This window comes from Grampus griseus (assembly GCF_964374135.1).
Source record: "Grampus griseus genome assembly, chromosome: 8".
In the NCBI taxonomy this organism is placed as follows: domain Eukaryota; kingdom Metazoa; phylum Chordata; class Mammalia; order Artiodactyla; family Delphinidae; genus Grampus; species Grampus griseus.
In genome coordinates, this window is record NC_139002.1 from 71040032 (window position 1) to 71059370 (window position 19339).

General features: G+C 38.6%; 1 protein-coding gene across 7 annotated transcripts in view; it reads right to left on the reverse strand.

Annotated features, from left to right (window-relative positions):
* The window catches only part of SOX6 (SRY-box transcription factor 6), a 624429-nt gene that overhangs the window by 66088 nt on the left and 539002 nt on the right, over positions 1–19339 (reverse strand). For all 7 annotated transcript variants that reach the window (XM_082660447.1, XM_082660449.1, XM_082660450.1 and 4 more), the window contains one exon: positions 18867–19054. In XM_082660447.1, the coding sequence (XP_082516573.1) occupies positions 18867–19054 (188 nt within the window). The remainder of the gene's footprint in view (positions 1–18866; positions 19055–19339) is intronic.

The window sequence follows — 19339 nt, forward strand, 5'->3', positions numbered from 1 at the left end:
TCAGGATGTACAAAGCCAACATCTATGAAGTGGGAAGCCCAAGTCTGGAGAAAGTTCACATGATTTAAGCAAAGCACCCTCCTCCCAGCTCAGGGAAATGCAGGTGGATCCAGTTCCCCAAAGGCAAGCAGATAATAAAATAATACAGTGTGTTTTCAAGTGGTAGCTTATGTCTCTCTGAGGAGTCTAAAAATGAGAATCTAGACAGATTCTTTGTTAGACTTAGGAGGCAGTTTGCATTGTCTCAAGGAGCTTTGTGAAAACTTAGGAAAATAGTTTAGAACCTGCTCAGCCTTCCTAAGTCTGTGTTTTAAAACTGAGCCCAACTTCAAATGTTCAAGTTTTACTAGGTTTTTAAAAATATAATTTGTCATTTAAATGGTCTGAGTCTTACCTTTAAAAATTTCTCTGCAATCAACTGACTTGAAACCCAATATTTTGTTCCAATTGAGAATCATAGCTATATATATTTTTCTTTAATATGCATTTTTAAAAATAACTGAAAAATTTCTGACATGTGTTTTGAATTTTCTGCAACTCAGATACTTTTAAATTGTTTAGTACATTGAATGGATCCTAAAGGCTATCTAGGTGGAACTGATCTACTTGGAGTCTGAGAGTTCTTCAGGAATTTTTTATGAATTTTCTGATGTGGGGTGATACACTTGATGCTAAATTTGTAACACATCCTTCCTCTGAATATTGGTTGTCTTTCCACTGGAAAAGTCCTGCTTCCATGACACTAGAACAGGCTCTAAGCTCAGGAAGGATAGGAATACAAAAGAATCTAAGGCAGATTTAAATAAATTTCAAATGGAGCTCCACCTACAGAAATATTCTCAAAAATCCTACAGAAGAGAAGGGAATGGATTTTTTAAAGGCATGGTCCAAGGCACTTGCCTTGTAGGCTTTTGGTTAATTCTCCAACCAATGAAACTATTATTAATCAGGTTTGAAGACACTGAGGCTCAGAGAGGCTATAGAGCTAGTGAGCAGTAGAATCAGAACCTGAAGTCCAGCTCAGTCTGACTGCAAAGCACATGTTCTTTTCACTTTTCCACATTTCTCTAAAGGTCTCTCCTATCCTTTCTTTAAACTACCATGTTATTCTTCTTAAAATGTAACTCAGATTAAATGTGCCCCATTCACAAACACTTTTAATGGCTCACAATCATCTATAAAGATAAACCTAAACGAGCCATGGCAATGATCTCTTTCAGCCTGCCTTTCTATCAATTATATTTCAGGCACTCGAAGAGGGCTGGTACATGGATTATTTTATTGAATCTTCACAACAACCCCTTGTGCTTAGAAACTATAAATAATCCCATATCTTTTATGGAGAAACTGGGGAAGTCTAACTTCAAATCCTTTGGTCTTGTCCACAACCTTAATCAAGTGGATGGAGAAGCTAGGAAGGAAGGGAGGATGGTTGGAAGAGATGAGGGGAAGGAGAGAGAGAGAGAGAAGGGAGAGAAACAGGGAAAGAGGGAGGAAGGGAGGAAATATTTATTAAATGCCTAATACGTATATAAGATATTTACCAGGAGGTTGAATATTGTGACTTAATTCTCTAATCCTAACGTTTTTACTGTTGAGGAAAGTGAGGTTCTGAGATATATTAATTTAGTAAGCCCGGATTGAACCTTGGTTACCTTCCCACTACACAAGTCAAATACTGGGCTTTGTATTTAGTAAGTACCTAATTAAAATGAAATGGAATTGAAAAAAAGTGTTCATGAGATAAAGAAGAATGCAGTGTCAGTCACAATACTCAAACTAAGGCAAATGAAGCTAGTTAAAAATGAATGGATCTAACAGATAAATGACAAGGTCTGTTAAGAAACAGCCTGCAAAGTTATTGTAGTTCTTAAACTGAATATTATAGGAACATTCTTGAGTGTGTCTCAAGCTTTTATGAAGACACATAGGAGAACACCCATGTTTCTTCTGAGAAACTGTTTTATCTATAGTAGAAATACTGTGGATCTTATAACACATTTTCTTTTTGCTTGGTTACCAAGAAGCTCATGGTCAAGTCTGTGGCCCATCTCTAGCAATTATGTAAATATGTATGACAAAAGCAACTATATTCCAATTTAAAAAAATGTTCATGACAAGACTTTTTGTTCACTTACCTTATCCCAGCTTTATCTTATTTACCTTATTTTCCTATCCTTAATTTTTCTTTCCTACTATCTCCTCTCTATTTAGTTTGGTCTTTTTTTTTTTTTTTTTCCATTTCACAAGGAAGTCACTTAAGAATAGGCTACAGTCTATACCACTGACTCTTCTTCTATTTAGTTTTTATCTTGTTTTTATTACATGTATCACTGCAAACCACCCAAAATTGTTTTTACATAAAGGTAAGGTATAAATATAAGTAATAGAATTTTATTAACTTTTTGCTCAATTCAAATAGAATAAAACCAATAATCATATCTGTTTACAATGTTTGATCAGTGAAGGCTGTTCTTAAAGTTAAGGGGAATACACTTAAAACACACACTGTATGTACATATATTCCATGATCTAGAATAACATGTATTCAAAGTATGCCTCTGGCAAGCTCAAAGACCCTTTTAGAGGGTCCACTAGACCAAAACTAGTCTCATAATAATACTAAGACATTATTTGTCTTTTTCATTCTTATTCTTTCATGAGTGTACAACGGAATTTCTCAGAAGTTACATGGCTGACATTACTGAATCTTGCCACTGCTCAGTACTGTGAATAGACTCTGCTCAATCAACTGAACTGAGGACATGTTAATCGTCAGGTGATGGGGACAGAATGCCTTCAATGAGCCATCTGCATGAAGTGCCTAATGGCTACTCTGCCAAGTAGGAGAAGAGGGAGGATTGGAATAAAGAACCATGTGGCTGACAGGGTCTTTGTGCTCCGGACGGGTGTCAGGTCTGTGTCTCAGAGGTGGGAGAGCCGAGTTCAGGACATTGGTCCACCAGAGACCTCCCGGCTCCACGTAATATCAAACGGCAAAAGCTGTCCCACAGGTCTCCATATCAATGCTAAGACCCAGCTCCACTCAACAATCAGCAAGCTACAGTACTGGACACCCAATGCCAAACAACTAGTAAGACAGGAACACAACCCCAACCATTAGCAGAGAGGCTGCATAAAATCATAATAAGCTCACAGGCACCCCAAAATACACCACCAGACACGGTCCTGCCCACCAGAAAGACAAGATCCAGCCTCATCCACCAGAACACAGGCACCAGTTCCCTCCACCAGGAAGCCTACACAACCCATTGAACCAACCTTAGCTACTGGGGGCAGACACAAAAACAATGGGAACTACAAACCTGCAGCCTGCAAAAAGGAGACCCCAAACACAGTAATTTAAGCAAAATGAGAAGACAGAGAAACACAGCAGATGAAGGAGGAAGGTAAAAACCCATCAGACCAAAAAATGAAGAGGAAATAGGCAATCTATCTGAAAAAGAACTCAGAGTAATGATAGTAAAGATGATCCAAAATTTTGTAAACAGAATGGACAAAATACAAGGAACATTTAACAAGGAACTAGAAGAACTAAAGAGCAAACAAACAATGATGAACAACACAATGAATGAAATTTAAAATTCCCCAGAAGGAAATCAATAGCAGAATAACTGAGGCAGAACGGATAAGTGACCTGGAAGTCAAGATAGTGGAAATAACTACCATAGAGCAGAATAAAGAAAAAAAAATGAAAAGAATTGAGGAGAGTCTCAGAGACCTCTGGGACAACATTAAATGCACCAACGTTCAAATTATAGGGGTCCCAGAAGAAAAAGAGAAAAAAAAACAGAAACTGAGAAAATATTTGAAAATATATGAAGAGATTATAGTTGAAAACTTCCCTAATATAGGAGAGGAAATAGTCAGTCAAGTCCAGGAAGCACAGAGAGTCCCATACAGGATAAATCTAAGGAAAAACACACCAAGACACATATTAATCAAACTTTCAAAAATTAAACACAAAGAAATATAAAAAGCAGCAAGGGAAAAATAAAAAAAAAAACATATAAGGGAATCCCCACAAGGTTACCAGCTGATCTTTCAGCAGAAACTCTTCAAGCCAGAAGGGAGTGGCAAGACATATTTAAAGACATGAAAGGGAAAAACATACAACCAAGATTACTCTACCCAGCAAGGATTTCATTCAGATTCAACAGAGAAATTAAAACCTTTACAGACAAGCAAAAGCTAAGAGAATTCGGCACCACCAAACCAGCTTTATTTATTATTTATTTTTTTTGCGGTATGCGGGCCTCTCACTATTGTGGCCTCTCCCATTGCGGAGCACAGGCTCCGGATGCGCAGGCTCAGTGGCCATGGCTCACAGGCCCAGCCGCTCCACAGCATGTGGGATCTTCCTGGACCGGGGCACAAACCCCTGTCCCCTGCATTGGCAGATGGACTCTCAACCACTGCACCACCAGGGAAACCCCAAACCAGCTTTACAACAAATGCTAAAGGAACTTCTCTAGGCAGGAAACACAAGAGAAGGAAAAGACCTATAATAACAAACCCAAAACAGTTAAGAACATGGTAATAGGAACATACATATTGATAATTACCTTAAATGTAAATGGATTAAATGCTCCAACCAAAAGACAGAGACTGGCTGAATGGCTACAAAAACAAGACCTGTATATATGCTGTCTACAAGAGACCCACTTCAGACCTAGGGACACACACAGACTGAAAGTGAGGGAATGGAAAAAGATATTCCATGCAAATGGAAATCAAAAGAAAGCTGGAGTGGCAATTCTCATATCAGACAAAATAGACTTTAAAAAAAGACTATTAACAAGAGACAAAGAAGGATACTACATAATGATAAAGGGATCAATCCAAGAAGAAGATATAACAGTTGTAAATATTTATGCACCCAACATAGGAGTACCTCAATACATAAGCCAAATGCTAACAGCCATAAAAGGGGAAATCGACAGTAACACAATCATAGTAGGAACTTTAACACCCCACTTTCACCAATCGACAGATCATCCAAAATGAAAATAAATAAGGAAACACAAGCTTTAAATGACACATTAAACAAGATGGACTTAATTGATATTTATAGGACATTCCATTCAAAAACAACAGAATAGACTTTCTTCTCAAGTGCTCATGGAACATTCTCCAGGATACATCATATCCTGGGTCACAAATCAAGCCATGGTAAATTTCAGAAAATTGAAATTGTATCAAGTATCTTTTCCAACCACAATGCTATCAGACTAGATATCAATTACAGGAAAAAAACTGTAAAAAATACAAACACATGGAGGCTAAACAATACACTACTTAATAACCAAGAGATCACTGAATAAATCAAAGAGGAAATCAAACAATACCTAGAAAAAAATGACAATCAAAACATGACAACCCAAAACTTATGGGATGCAGAAAAACCAGTTCTAAGAGGGAAGTTTATAGCAATACAATCCTACCTCAAGAAAGAAGAAACATCTCAAATAAACAACCTAACCTTACACCTAAAGCAATTAGAGAAAAAGAACAAGAAAACCCCAAAGTTGGCAGAAGGAAAGAAACCATAAAGATCAGATCAGAAATAAATGAAAAAGAAATGAAGGAAACAATAGCAAAGATCAATAAAACTAAAAGCTGGCTCTTTGAGAAGATAAACAAAATTGTTAAACCATTACCCAGACTCATCAAGAAAAAACAGGAGAAGACTCAAATCAACAGAATTAGAAATGAAAAAGGAGAAGTAACAACTGACACTGCAGAAATACAAAGGATCATGAGAGATTACTACAAGCAACTATATGCCAATAAAATGGACAACCTGGAAGAAATGGACAAATGCTTAGAAGAGCACAACATTCCAAGATTGAAGCCAGAAGATTTAGAAAATATAAACAGACCAATCACAAGCACTGAAATTGAGACTGTGACTAAAAATCTTCCAACAAACAAAAGCCCAGGACCAGTTGGCTTCACAGGTGAATTCTATCAAACATTTAGAGAAGAGCTAACACCTATCCTTCTCAAACTCTTCCAAAATATAGCAGAGGGAGGAACACTCCCCAACTCATTCTACGAGGCCACCATCACCCTGAGACCAAAACCAGACAAAGATGTCACAAAGAAAGAAAACTACAGGCCAATATCACCGATGAACACAGATGCAAAAATCCTCAACAAAATACTAGCAAACAGAATCCAACAGCACATTAAAAGGATCATACACTATGATCAAGTGGAGTTTATCCCAGGAATGCAAGGATTCTTCAATATACCCAAATCAATCAATGTGATAAACCACATTAACAAACTGAAGGAGAAAAACCATACGATCATCTCAATAGATGCAGAAAAAGCTTTTGACAAAATTCAACACCAATTTATGATAAAAACCCTGCAGAAAGTAGGCATAGAGGGAAATTTCCTCAACATAATAAAGGCCATATATGACAAACCCACAGTCAGCATCGTTCTTAATGGTGCAAAACAGAAACCATTTCCTCTAAGATCAGGAACAAGACAAGGTTGTTCACTCTCACCACTATTATTCAACATAGTTTTGGAAGTTTTAGCCACAACAATCAGAGAAGAAAAAGAAATAAAAGGAATCCAAATCGGAAAAGAAGAAGTAAAGCTGTCACTGTTTGCAGATGACATGATACTATACATAGAGAATTCTAAAGATGCTACCAGAAAACTACAAGAGCTAATCAATGAATTTGGTAAAGTAGCAGGACACAAAATTAATGCTTAGAAATCTCTTGCATTCCTATACACTAATGATGAAAATCTGAAAGAGAAATTAAGGAAACACTCCCATTTATCATTGCAACAAAAAGAATAAAATACCTAGGAATAAACCTATATAAGGAGACAAAAGACCTGCATGCAGAAAACTATAAGACACTGATGAAAGAAATTAAAGATGATACAAACAGATGGAGAGATATACCATGTTTCTGGATTGGAAGAATCAACATTGTGAAAATGACTATACTACCCAAAGCCATCTACAGATTCAATGCAGTCCCTATCAAACTACCACTGCATTTTTCACAGAACTAGAACAAAAAAGTTCACAATTTGAATGGAAACACAAAAGACCCCGAATAGCCAAAGCAATCTTGAGAACGAAAAATAGAGCTGGAGGAATCAGGCTCCCAAACTTCAGACTATACTTCAAAGCTACAGTAACCAAGACAGTATGGTACTGGCACAAAAACAGAAATATAGATCAATGGAACAGGATAGAAAGCCCAGAGATAAACTCACACACATATGGTCACCTTATTTTTGAAAAAGGAGGCAAGAATATACAATGGAGAAAAGACAACTTCTTCAAAAACTGGTGCTGGGAAAACTGGACAGCTACATGTAAAAGAATGAAATTAGAACACTCCCTAACACCATACACAAAAATAAACTCAAAATGGATTAAAGATCTAAATGTAAGGCCAGACACTGTAAAACTCTTAGAGGAAAACATAGGCAGAACACTCTATGACATAAATCACAGTAAGATCGTTTTTGACCCCCCTCCTAGAGAAATGGAAATAAAAACAAAAATAAACAAATGGGACCTAATGAAAACTTAAAAGCTTTTGCATATCAAAGGAAACCATAAACAAGATGAAAAGACAACCCTCAGAATGGGAAAAAATATTTGCAAATGAAGCAACAGACAAAGGATTAATCTCCAAAATTTACAAGCAGCTCATGCAGCTCAGTATCAAAAAAACAAACAACCCAATCCAAAAATGGGCCAAAGACCTAAACAGACATTTCCCCAAAAAGATATACAGATTGCCAACAAACATATGAAAGGATGTGCAACATCACTAATCATTAGAGAAATGCAAATCAAAACTACAATGAGGTATCACCTCACACCAGTCAGAATGGCCATCATCAAAATATGCATAAACAATGCTGGAGAGGGTGTGGAGAAAAGGGAACCCTCTTGCACTATTGGTGGGAATGTAAATAGATACAGCCACTACGGAGAACAAAATGGAGGTTCCTTAAAAAAGTAAAAATAGAACACCCATACGACCCAGCAATCCCACTACTGGGCATATAGCCTGAGAAAACTATAATTCAAAAAGAGTCATGTACCACAAGTTCATTGCAGCTCTATTTACAATAGCCAGGACATGGAAGCAACCTGAGTGTCCACTGATAGATGAATGGATAAAGAAGATGTGGCACATGTATACAATGCAATATAACTCAGCCATAAAAAAGAAACGAAATTGAGTTATTTGTAGTGAGGTGGATGTACCTAGAGTCTGTCATACAGAGTGAAGTAAGTCAGAAAGAGAAAAACAAATACTGTATGCTAAAACATACATATGGAATCTAAAAAAAAAAAAAAAGTAAAATGGTTCTGAAGAACCTAGGGGCAGGACAGGAATAAAGACACAGACTTAGAGAAGAGACTTGAGGACACGGGGTGGGGGGGGGAAGGGTAAGCTGGTACGAAGTGAGAGAGTGGCATGGACTTATATATACTACCAAATGTAAAATAGATAGCTAGTGGGAAGCAGCTGCATAGCCCAGGGAGATCAGCTCCATGCTTTGTGACCACCTAGAGGGGTGGGATAGGGAGGGTGGGAGGGAGACGCAAGAGGGAGGAGATATGGGGATATGTGTATATGTATAGCTGATTCACTCTGTTGTAAAGTAGAAACTAACACACCACTGTAAAGCAATTATACTCCAAGAAAGATGTTGAAAGAAAGAAAGAAAGGAAGGAGAAAGAAAGAAAGTTACATGGCTTTGAGGGAAAGCAACAGACTGAATTCAGAAGCAGAAATAAGAATCAAGCTTATCTACTACTAAGCCAGACATTAGAGAGATTTGCAAAAAGCTAAAACAAAGCCATTCTTCTTACTATTTTGTTATTTTGAAAAATATACTTAATACTAAAAAATGTTATTTATATTAACATCTAATGGTTTTATTATGATTTTTAAATGAATAAATAATTTTTAAGTTTTAATATATATTATAAACACTTATATATATATATAAATATGTGTGTGTGTGTGTGTGTGTGTCTGTGTGTGTGTGTGTGTGTGTAAAGGGGCCCTGGGATCAAAAAAGTTGAAAATAGGGGCTTCCCTGGTGGCGCAGTGGTTGAGAGTCCACCTGCCGATGCAGGGGACACGGGTTTGTGCCCCGGTCCGGGAAGATCCCACATGCCGCGGAGCAGCTGGGCCCGTAAGCCATGGCCGCTGAGCCTGCGCGTCTGGAGCCTGTGCTCCGCAACGGGAGAGGCCACGACAGTTAGAGGCCTGCGTACCACAAAAAAAAAAAAAAAAGTTGAAAATAGCTGATCTAGAAGGACTAAGAGATTAGATCTAGAAGGATTAAGGATTAGAAAGTACTTGCCATAGTGGGAGGTTAGGGCTATAACATTCTTATTATTAATAAATGTGCTCCATACATACCCAAACCAACAACTCTTTACGCAAAATTATTAACTGTGATGTGTCAAATTTTAACCCTTTCACTGGGAGATCCTTTAACTGGACATGGCCATTTTTTAAAAAATCTTGCTTTACAATGGTGTGTTAGTTTCTGCTATATCACAAAGTGAATCAGCTATTCATATACATATATCCCCAAATCCCCTCCCTCTTTCATCTCCCTCCCACCCTCCCTATCCCACCCCTCTAGGTGGTCGCAAAGCACGGAGCTGATCTCCCTGGGCTATGCTGCTGCTTCCCACTAGCTATCTGTTTTACATTTGGTAGTGTATGTATGTCCATGCCACTCTCTCACTTTGTCCCATCTTACCCCTTCCCCTCCCCGTGTCCTCAAGTCCATTCTCGACGTCTACGTCTTTATTGGACATGGCCTTTTGATTTAAAACATTTGTTGTAAACAAAACTAAAAGTCTTATATTTACTTCTCCCCCCACCCCAACCCTAGAAAGTATCTTGAACCTTTTAAACTGAGATAAATTCTCACCATTCATTCCATTTAACCTGCGGAGAAGAGAAGAGCCAAACAAGTTTGTTGTTGTTTTTTATGAATTCGGTCTTAAACTAGTAGCTAGGCAACCAATCAAATAACCCTGACAACAAAAATAAAAGGAACTTAACAATAACATTGAACTTAATGATAGCCAGGAGTCTACATACAGCACTGTTTAGTTGTTCAATGTTATTGGTTCAAATGTAAAGTCTAACACTAATAAAACTTACATTTTTTTCCTAATTTATGGCATTTTTGACCTTTGTATGCTGTTTTAGAAAAACACTATCACAAGTATACATATAGTTAGTTACTCCTTTACAAGAAATACACATGAAGCATATATATCTAGATAGACTTCTTTATCTCGTGGTTTTTAGCATTCACTTCATTGAAATTGATGTTTGAAACTCAGATGTATGTCTTGTTTTAGATTTTAACTAAAATTGCCCTGTCAATCTCACAGAGATGTAGGGAACAAATGAGACGATAGAGAGGTAATGATGGAGCAAAGTGATCTAGAGCAGGTGTTAGGTCCCTAATCTGCAAAACAAGGACAATATTATCTATATCCCTGAATTTGGAAAGGTTCAAGAGAGAGAACATATGTGATAATATTTTTTTTTTGCAGTACGTGGGCCTCTTACTGTTGTGGCCTCTCCCATTGCGGAGCACAGGCTCCAGACGCACAGGCTCAGCGGCCATGGCTCACGGGCCCAGCCGCTCCGCGGCATGTGGGACCTTCCCGGACCGGGGCACGAACCCGCGTCCCCTGCATCGGCAGGCAGACTCTCAACCACTGCGCCACCAGGGAAGCCCCTGTGATAATATTTTTGAACCATAGAAGCACTACAAAAATGTTTCTTGTCAGGATGTGAAAAGTACTACATAAACTTTTTTTTAAAAACCAACTATTGGGACTTGCCTGGTGGTACAGTGGTTAAGAATCTGCCTGCCAATGCAGGGGACACAGGTTCAAGCCCTGGTCCAGGAGGATCCCACATTCCACAGAGCAACTAAGCCCATGCGCCACAACTACTGAAGCACGCACGCCTAGAGTCCATGCTCCACAACAAGAGAAGCCACCACAGTGAGAAGCCCACGCACCACAACAAAGAGCAGCCCCCGCTCACCACAACTAGAGAAAGCCCGCGTGCAGCAATGAAGACCCTACGCAGCCAAAAATAAATAAATTAACTGAATAAATTTTTTAAAAACCCAACTATTGGGCTTCCCTGGTGGCGCAGTGGTTTAGAGTCCGCCTGCCGATGCAGGGGACACAGGTTCGTGCCCCGGTCTGGGAAGATCCCACATGCCGCGGAGCTGCTGGGCCCGTGAGCCATGGCCGCTGAGCCTGCGCATGCGGAGCCTGTGCTCCGCAACGGGAGAGGCCACATCAGTGAGAGGCCCGCGTACCGTAAAAAAAAAAACAAAAAAACCCCAAAAAAACCCAACTATTGCTCTGCTTTGCAAAAGAGGATGCTATAATTAGAATTTGTTCCCTTACTGTAAAATCTCTAATATGCCGAAACTGCTCATAGTACAAGCTGTCAATATCTTGGGAATAAGTTGACATACACAAAAGCACAACTGAACATGTTAGTCAACTGCTCACAAAAATTACCGTCCTGATTAATCAATACTATGTACTCCTTTGGAGTAAATAACCTCACTAGTTTGTGTGCTATATAAGAAACTCATTTATTCCAAACACACTTTGCTAAATAATTTGCTCACAATCCCCTTTCACTTATTGTTGTACAGCTATATTGATCTCCTGTCTGAACTTATCCTGTCATGCAACAATGAATATCTGAATCAATTGTATAAGTAACAAGGAGCTGTGGCAACTGACAGTGTGAAGCAGAAGACGTCTAGTCTGTTTTTCATTTCCAATAAAAGGGGGCAGTATTACATCAGTGTAATACTGATGTACTATTCTGATGTTTTTGCAAAGTATGGGTGAGAAGCAAGAATCTACACTTGTAAAAAATGAACAACTGCTTTCTTGAACAAACAGGAACAAGTTTACAATGTGCCTTAGTGACCGGATTATTATTTTCCTATTTACTTGATTGAAAAAATATAATTTTGGCATGAGAAATGCATATAGTTATCAAGAATCAGGTTAAGTATTCTCAAAAGTCATAGACTGAAATTCTGATTTTTCTGGAAATATATTAAAGTATGTATTAAATTAGTAGGAGCAAAAGCTCCCTAGCACACTAATATAAAATCTGAACATTATCATGTTGGCTATGAGCAGATCCTAGCAAGTAACTAGTTAAAGTAGTTAAAGTAACCACCAGTTACTTTAAGAGTGAAAAAGAAAACTTCTTGAGTTTGTAAGAAGGTGCCTGTTAGCTTCTAACCAACCTTCTACTCTATCTTAAGACATTTTGGCTCCAAGGAGCAGTAGGTTAATCCATTCGCCTTTGGAGAGTGTCAAAGAGTGAAAATTTAATAAAGTTAACAACAGGTTTGACCACCTGTCTGAGGTTCTAAAGTGGAAAAGGACCTAATATTAATGGAGCACCTCCTGTGCCAGATATGTGCTCTACATATGTTTTCCCTCAAAATGATCCTTCAAGGAAAGGATAATTATCTCCATTTTATAGGTATGTTCATTGAGACTCACAGAGGTTAAGTAACTTATTTAAATAACACTGTTAGAAAACAGGACAGGCTGCTTCCAAAATTAATCCTAGAAACTGAGACACAGGATTAACTAAGCCCAAAACCCATGCTCTTTCCAATACACCATGTGGCCTCTAATTCTATTACTGCTCCTGGTCTAGCCACCTCTTCTGTCTCTTTGTCTGTACTAGCATCATGTGATCTTCTGTTTTCTGACTGATATCTTTCCAGAGCCACAACCAATGGACATCATGGTAGGGAAGAATGCCCTACCCAGACATAAGGTGAAAAGTATACAGGAAGCAGGGGTCTCAGTGCTTTTCTGCTTCACTGTTTCTGTTTATTTTTACCCTGTCTTATTCCATCAAAGGTTTTGTGTTGCAAATGTAAAAAGTACTTCTGTATGTAATAAGCTTAAAGATCTCATAGAAAATTAGTAAATGAATTTAATACTGTTCTATAAATAGAAATATCATTGATTAAGAATTAGGAAAGCTGAGATTTAATTCCTGCTCTGACATGAATCCACTATGTGAACATGGGTAAGTCATTTTCTTTCTTTAGGTCTCAGTTTTCCTGTCTGTGAATTGAAGCTATTGGACCAGGTCAAATGTTATATCCCCTCCAGTTCTTTCACTCTACAGTTTTAATCCCACAAATATACTTCAGAGGCAGATAGAGTGTGATAATAGTGTTCATGGTAGCTCATTTTGACATCCGATAAGGTCAAGAATTTTTCTTAAGAGATTCGCAGAAGATGAAGGGAACAGCAGCTCAGGCCACATATATAATGTGTAATCGGCCTATTTATGAGCAACTCTGATCAGTAGGTAATCAGTTTTCTGGCTCCTCAAGGTTACTAAGATGACCAAAATAACCAGATACCTAAGTTACAAAATACCTATGCAGGAAAGTGCTCTAACCAATCACCGAGTCAGCATTCAAACATCAGGGAAGTCAGAAAAGTTACAAGACGCACTTTAACACTAAGAAGGCCCACCCTGCCTTGCCTCTCTTCTCGCCAGATGCGCTTAGCTTAGCTCTAAGGACATTTGGAAGCTGCCTATCTAAAATTCTGCAGTGTATTGTTCTGACTGAAATTCTGTCTTAGAGATGTCAAACAACAAAATTTGGCAAGCAATTAGCCTATAATATGACCTAATTGCCCTGGTACTATGGGAGGTGGTTGGTGTTCTTGCTGTGGAAAGTTAAAACCCAGGGAAGTACCTTAGACTTCGGCTAGCAAGACACTCATGATCCATGCACAGCAGCTGTGTTGAAATGATGGAGCATAACAGTTCCCAAGGCGCCGTTACAGTCTATTGTCCCTACAATCTATATATTTAACAGACCCTAAATATCCGGTGACACAGCCAACCAGAACAACTCCATTGGTGCCGTTCTGGCTGATCAAGTCAACAATGTTTCATTTTAAAGTGTCAAAATAGGGGTTTACCCAATAAAGTGAAATACGCCATGGGTAAACATGTATCCATATGGACATATATGTGATTCTGTATGTGTCATAAAGACATAAGCACCCCTATGCCTGTGTAGTAAATGTTTCCCCTCAGTTATGAAACATACAAAGCATGTTTTATATACATCTAATGCTAGTAAATGTCACAAAAACAACTCTACAATGGACATTGTGATGCATTGCCCAGATACCCCTTCAGGACTGATTTATTTCCTCAGCTGCAGGGAACGTTGTTGCTCACCCTTAGCTCTTGGCCCTCTTCGGCACTGCCTCAACTAAAGAGAGTCACATCACCTAAGGTTATGTCCCCTTCCCAGGGTAACCCTCATCCAATGACTGGTTGATACAAGTGTATAAAAGTTCACCCCCTCCATCCAACTTGGGACAATTCTGCATGGCCATGGCCATCTCAAAGCTTCATATGAGGTTGGCTAAGGCTTTGGTTAAGACTGCATCACAGTCCTATTCTGCTTTCATCCTTTCCCTTCTACAGGTGGCAATCAGAAAGAGCACCCCCCTCAATAAACCTGCTCGTTAATCTCCATCTCACAGTCTGCTTCTCAGGGAACTCAAATCTGTGACATGCTCATTTGTAAAAAAATGTCCAAATAGGAGCGTGATGAGCTATATATGCTTTATAAATTACAAGGTGTCATGACAGAAGCACTGAGAAAAAATCTCTAAAACCGTATTATGGTTTACAAGAATAAATTCAGAAATCTAATTTATGGATCCTTACATTTAAGGAAACTGAGGTAATTCCAAAGAGGACAATTCTGAAGACAGTTAAACTGACTTTGCCACAATCCATTTTACCAATCTTATTGCACGTTATATATTTACCCTCTTTGATCTCAGAAGAAAATATGATTCTCAGAAGAAAAAGTAGTGTCTTCTGAAACCTCATAAAATTAAGATGGATATTTTGATTATAAGAGAGCCAAATCGACTATCACAGGAGCCCTTTAACATTGTTCTTAATTTACTCTTCTGGCTGCAACAAACCTAGCAAACAAGGATAGATACATACTGGGTCTAGAAACTAAACAAAGCCTACACATCCAAAAATATACATTCAAAAGAGCGACATTATTTGGGAGGGAGATCATGTAAAGGAGAACTTGTGAGCACAACATCCCTGAATATAATGGACTTTTCTGGTGCCCCAAATTCAACCCCAATAAAGTCATCTACTGAGACAACAACTCCCTTCAACAGGGAAACCAGGGTTTTCTGATTCTGTAGAAGCCACTTTGCCACTTATCTTCAGGAGCTCAATTACATTCAGTGTGATATGTTTCAGGACAAGTTTAGATTCATTATTATTATTTTTCCACCTTAACCTAATCTCTCATCTCTCTCTCATGGCTTCCAACACAAATTCAGGTGTTATTATTCTGGAGCCTCAGACTTCTTTCCTCCATATGAATTTTAAAAAGTCAATGAGAAATACTTAAAATTAACCTGTAGTATTTGAAGTTAATAGAGTCTTAAGCTTGAACTTCAACCAATGATATAAATTCAACCATATAGGGTCACTGTGTCAGACAGAGAGAGAGAGTCACTGCAGGAAGCAAGGGATGTCCAGTGTCAATTTACTCCTAGGTTTAGTGCAAACCTATCAGGATGCCGCTAGTCTAAGCCTGCTGAATGTGACGGGGGAGCTTCACTGAAAGGCACAGTTGCTGCAACAATATGGAATTTATTTCTTATTTTCCCCCCAAGCTAAATGGCATATACACATTCTGCTTTAAATATTCTCTATGTTAATATTCCAAACAAAAATTTCTAGATGCATTTTTCAAAGAAATATCTCATTCATAACATTAATCAAAGGCAAATGATTCTTCATAATTTAAAAACAAGTATGATTATTTAAATAAAATAACTTGGTTTTTTGTGGAATAAAGTTTCTGAAATGTATTAATTCTAAATATATTTATTTAGTCCAGTGATTTTTCAACTAGGGGTAATTTTGTCCTCCCTCCCCCAATAGGGGACATTTAGCAATGTCTGGAGACATTTTCGGTTGTCACAAAAGGAGTGGTGCTACTACTGGCATCTAATGAGTAGAGGCCAGATTAGCCACCCATGACAAAGAATTCTCCAGCCAAAAACGCCAATAATGCTGAGGCTGAGAAACCGTGATCTAACTTAATAAATCTGAAGTTGCCATAGTTTTGTGCATCATCTCAGTTAGAAAGGAGTTTAACTATGTGAGTTGGTCAACATGCCAACTTCTGAAAAATCTAACTCTGTTTCCTTCTGCTGACCCTTCCATTATTATGTGAGGAGCTCATATCTGTGACAAAATAGTACATTTGTTCTATATATTCAAAGATCACCCATAGTTTAGTCTACAAGTTATGGGAAACATAAGAAAGTGCCTACTCTGTACCAGGAGCTTTGCTAGGTATATTCACATATATCTTATTTCATTGTAACCCAGATTACTACCCTCACATTACAGATGAAGAACTTGACATTCAGAGAAGTTATTCAACTTACCAAATATCACACAGCTGGTAAGTGACAACTCGGTGCCTACCATTGCAAGTGAGAATATATAGTTTTAAACTCATTAATACTTTCTTGCATATGCAAAGAAAACTTCTGAATCATTACGATAGTTAACGGGGTGAGGAGGGTAATTAGCTTTTGACCATGTATCTGTCTGTATTATTAGAATTTTCAGTAAGCATATACTACTGTCATTTGAAAACTCATACATTTTAAAAGACTCAGTTAAACAAATCACTAACATCCTTCTCATATTATTTTAGGATTAACCATTGACAAAACTATAAGGTAGGAGATGGTCTCTGGTGCATGTACCCATTCTCTTGCTTTTAACCCAATTTCCCACCCAGTATCCCTATGCCAAAATGTGTTTACCTATCTAGGTCCCCAAAAAATATCTTACAGTTATTCACATTAAGATTAAATATGTTACTATTTCATGGTGCTCACTGAGTATAGTATAGTGTCTTAGGTCAAAAGATTGACTGTGTTTATCTCTAGTATCAGAGTGGTAGAAAAGGTTTGGGGGCAAGGCTTTTCTTTTCTTGTGGTCCTGAAACCTTACTGTATATGTAACCATCTACTGAGGCAGTTCTTAAAGAGGGGCTCTGCTCTGTGAGCCCACTGCCAAAGATGGAGCACTTAATGGGAAGTGGGGCACCTAAGGGATTGAGCAGATCCGGTGACTGGCATGTGCATAGCAGGTCCCCAATATATAAAAGTTTATGGCTTAACCAACACCAAAAGACCCACCATTCCCCCAGACAGTTTCTCTCTTACCTGGTGTGAACCTCCCGCCAAGAGATCAATCAAGGTGGAGGAGGGAGGAGGCAAATAATGATTAATTTAACATATTATATATTTATATAATCTGTCTATTTATCTACAGGAAATGGGGTCTTTGCAGATATAATCAAGTTAAAATAAGGTCACACTGGATTAGGGTGGATCCTAAATCCAATGACTGATGTCCTTATAAGAAGAGGGAGATTTGGAGACAGGGGGACACACACAGAGGGAAGATAGCCGTGTGAAGAGGGAGGCAGAAACTGGAGCGATGCAGAGACAAGCCAAGGAATGGCAAGGATCATTCATTCATCAAATAATCAGAATTTTTCACCCAGTGTATGACAACAGTCTCTCAACTGGTCTGCCTATTTCCATTCTTAACCTCCTGCAGTCTGTTCTTGCACATTAGGCAGAATGATCCTTTTATATGTAAATCAGATCATGTCAATGCCCTGGACAAAACCAGTCTAGGAATTCCCATAGGACTCAGGTGAAACACAAAGCCTTTCCAAGGCCTACAGGTCTAACACACTCTACCCCAGGCTATCACTTTACTTCACGTCCCACTGCTCTCCCTTCCCTCAAGCTGCTCTTGCCACGCTGGCCTCCTTGTTGCTGGTCCTACACTCTAAGAGCTTCTAAGCTTATTGTTCCCACTGCCTGGATGCTCTTCATGTGGCCTGCACAGGGGTTCCTTCAGATCTTTCTACTCCGTAACACTTCCACAGAGTCCCTACCAACCTATTTAAAAGAACAATCCTGTAACTCCCTATTCCCTTAACTTGCTTCCATTTTTCTCATGGCATTGAGTCACCTCCTGATGTTATTGACATTACTCATTATGTATTTAACTGTTTATTATTTCCTCATCTGTGTTCCCCTATTAGAATGTAAGCTCTATAAGAACAGAGATTTTTGTCTGATTTGTTCACTGTTGTATCTCCGGTGTCTAGAACAGTGTCTATTACAGAATAAGCACTCGATGAATAATTTGTTGAATCAAAAAATAAATGAATGCATTTTGTAAGTTGCTTTGTTTTCTATTTTGCCCAGGCAGATAGGAAGCTTAGTAATAGACTGAATGATGAGTCATGGTAATGTATTAGCCTTCACTGTGAGCATATATGCTTCTTCCTTTTTAAATATTCTGATAGTCTTGTAACCTCATACATCCCCTTTATTATAAGATATTTCTAAATCTTTTGGAATGGGACAGATAAACACCAATAGACAGGTAGGTTGGGTGCCTGGCTGGGTACCTGGGAGGCGACCCACACTAAGTGGGAAAGGGTGTATTTGTTAATCAGCACTAATGATTAAGTGTGATGCAAGAAAGCCCTCAAGCTAGGACCCCAAATCTTTGGCTGCAGTTTGATGCCTGGGAGCCTGGAAAGAGCCAGATAAAAATGAGTCAATGGGTCTAGCAGAGCCAGAGAAGGAGGGAAGCAAGTTTTACCTTTTCATTCCTGCAGTTGTTCAGCCCCATATTATTCATGGTAGACAGTTTCCCATCAACACCATGCGGCTGTTGCTGCTGTTGCTCCCGCTGGATCTGTTCGCGCATCTTCCGAGCCTCCTGAATAGCTTTCATCACCGTATCCTGATCCCCAAACAGGGCAGGGGAGTTGAGACTGGACAGGATATCTGCATATACAGGATGCATTATTAGAGGCTTGTAAGGTTAGACTCTTAAAAAATACTGCTACTACCCACTCCCCTGTATAATACCACATTCTCTGAAGAAGGAAGAGACACATTTGCTATTAAGAAAACTGCAATACAGCACAGAAATCCAGGGTAACGAGCTGTGCTGGGGTTTTTTTAGCCCTCGGAGGACAAGCGTTTCAGTTTATCTGGGTTCTGTCAACACAACTCCTCACAGATGAAGGTTCCTAGATTCATATATATATATATATATATATATATATA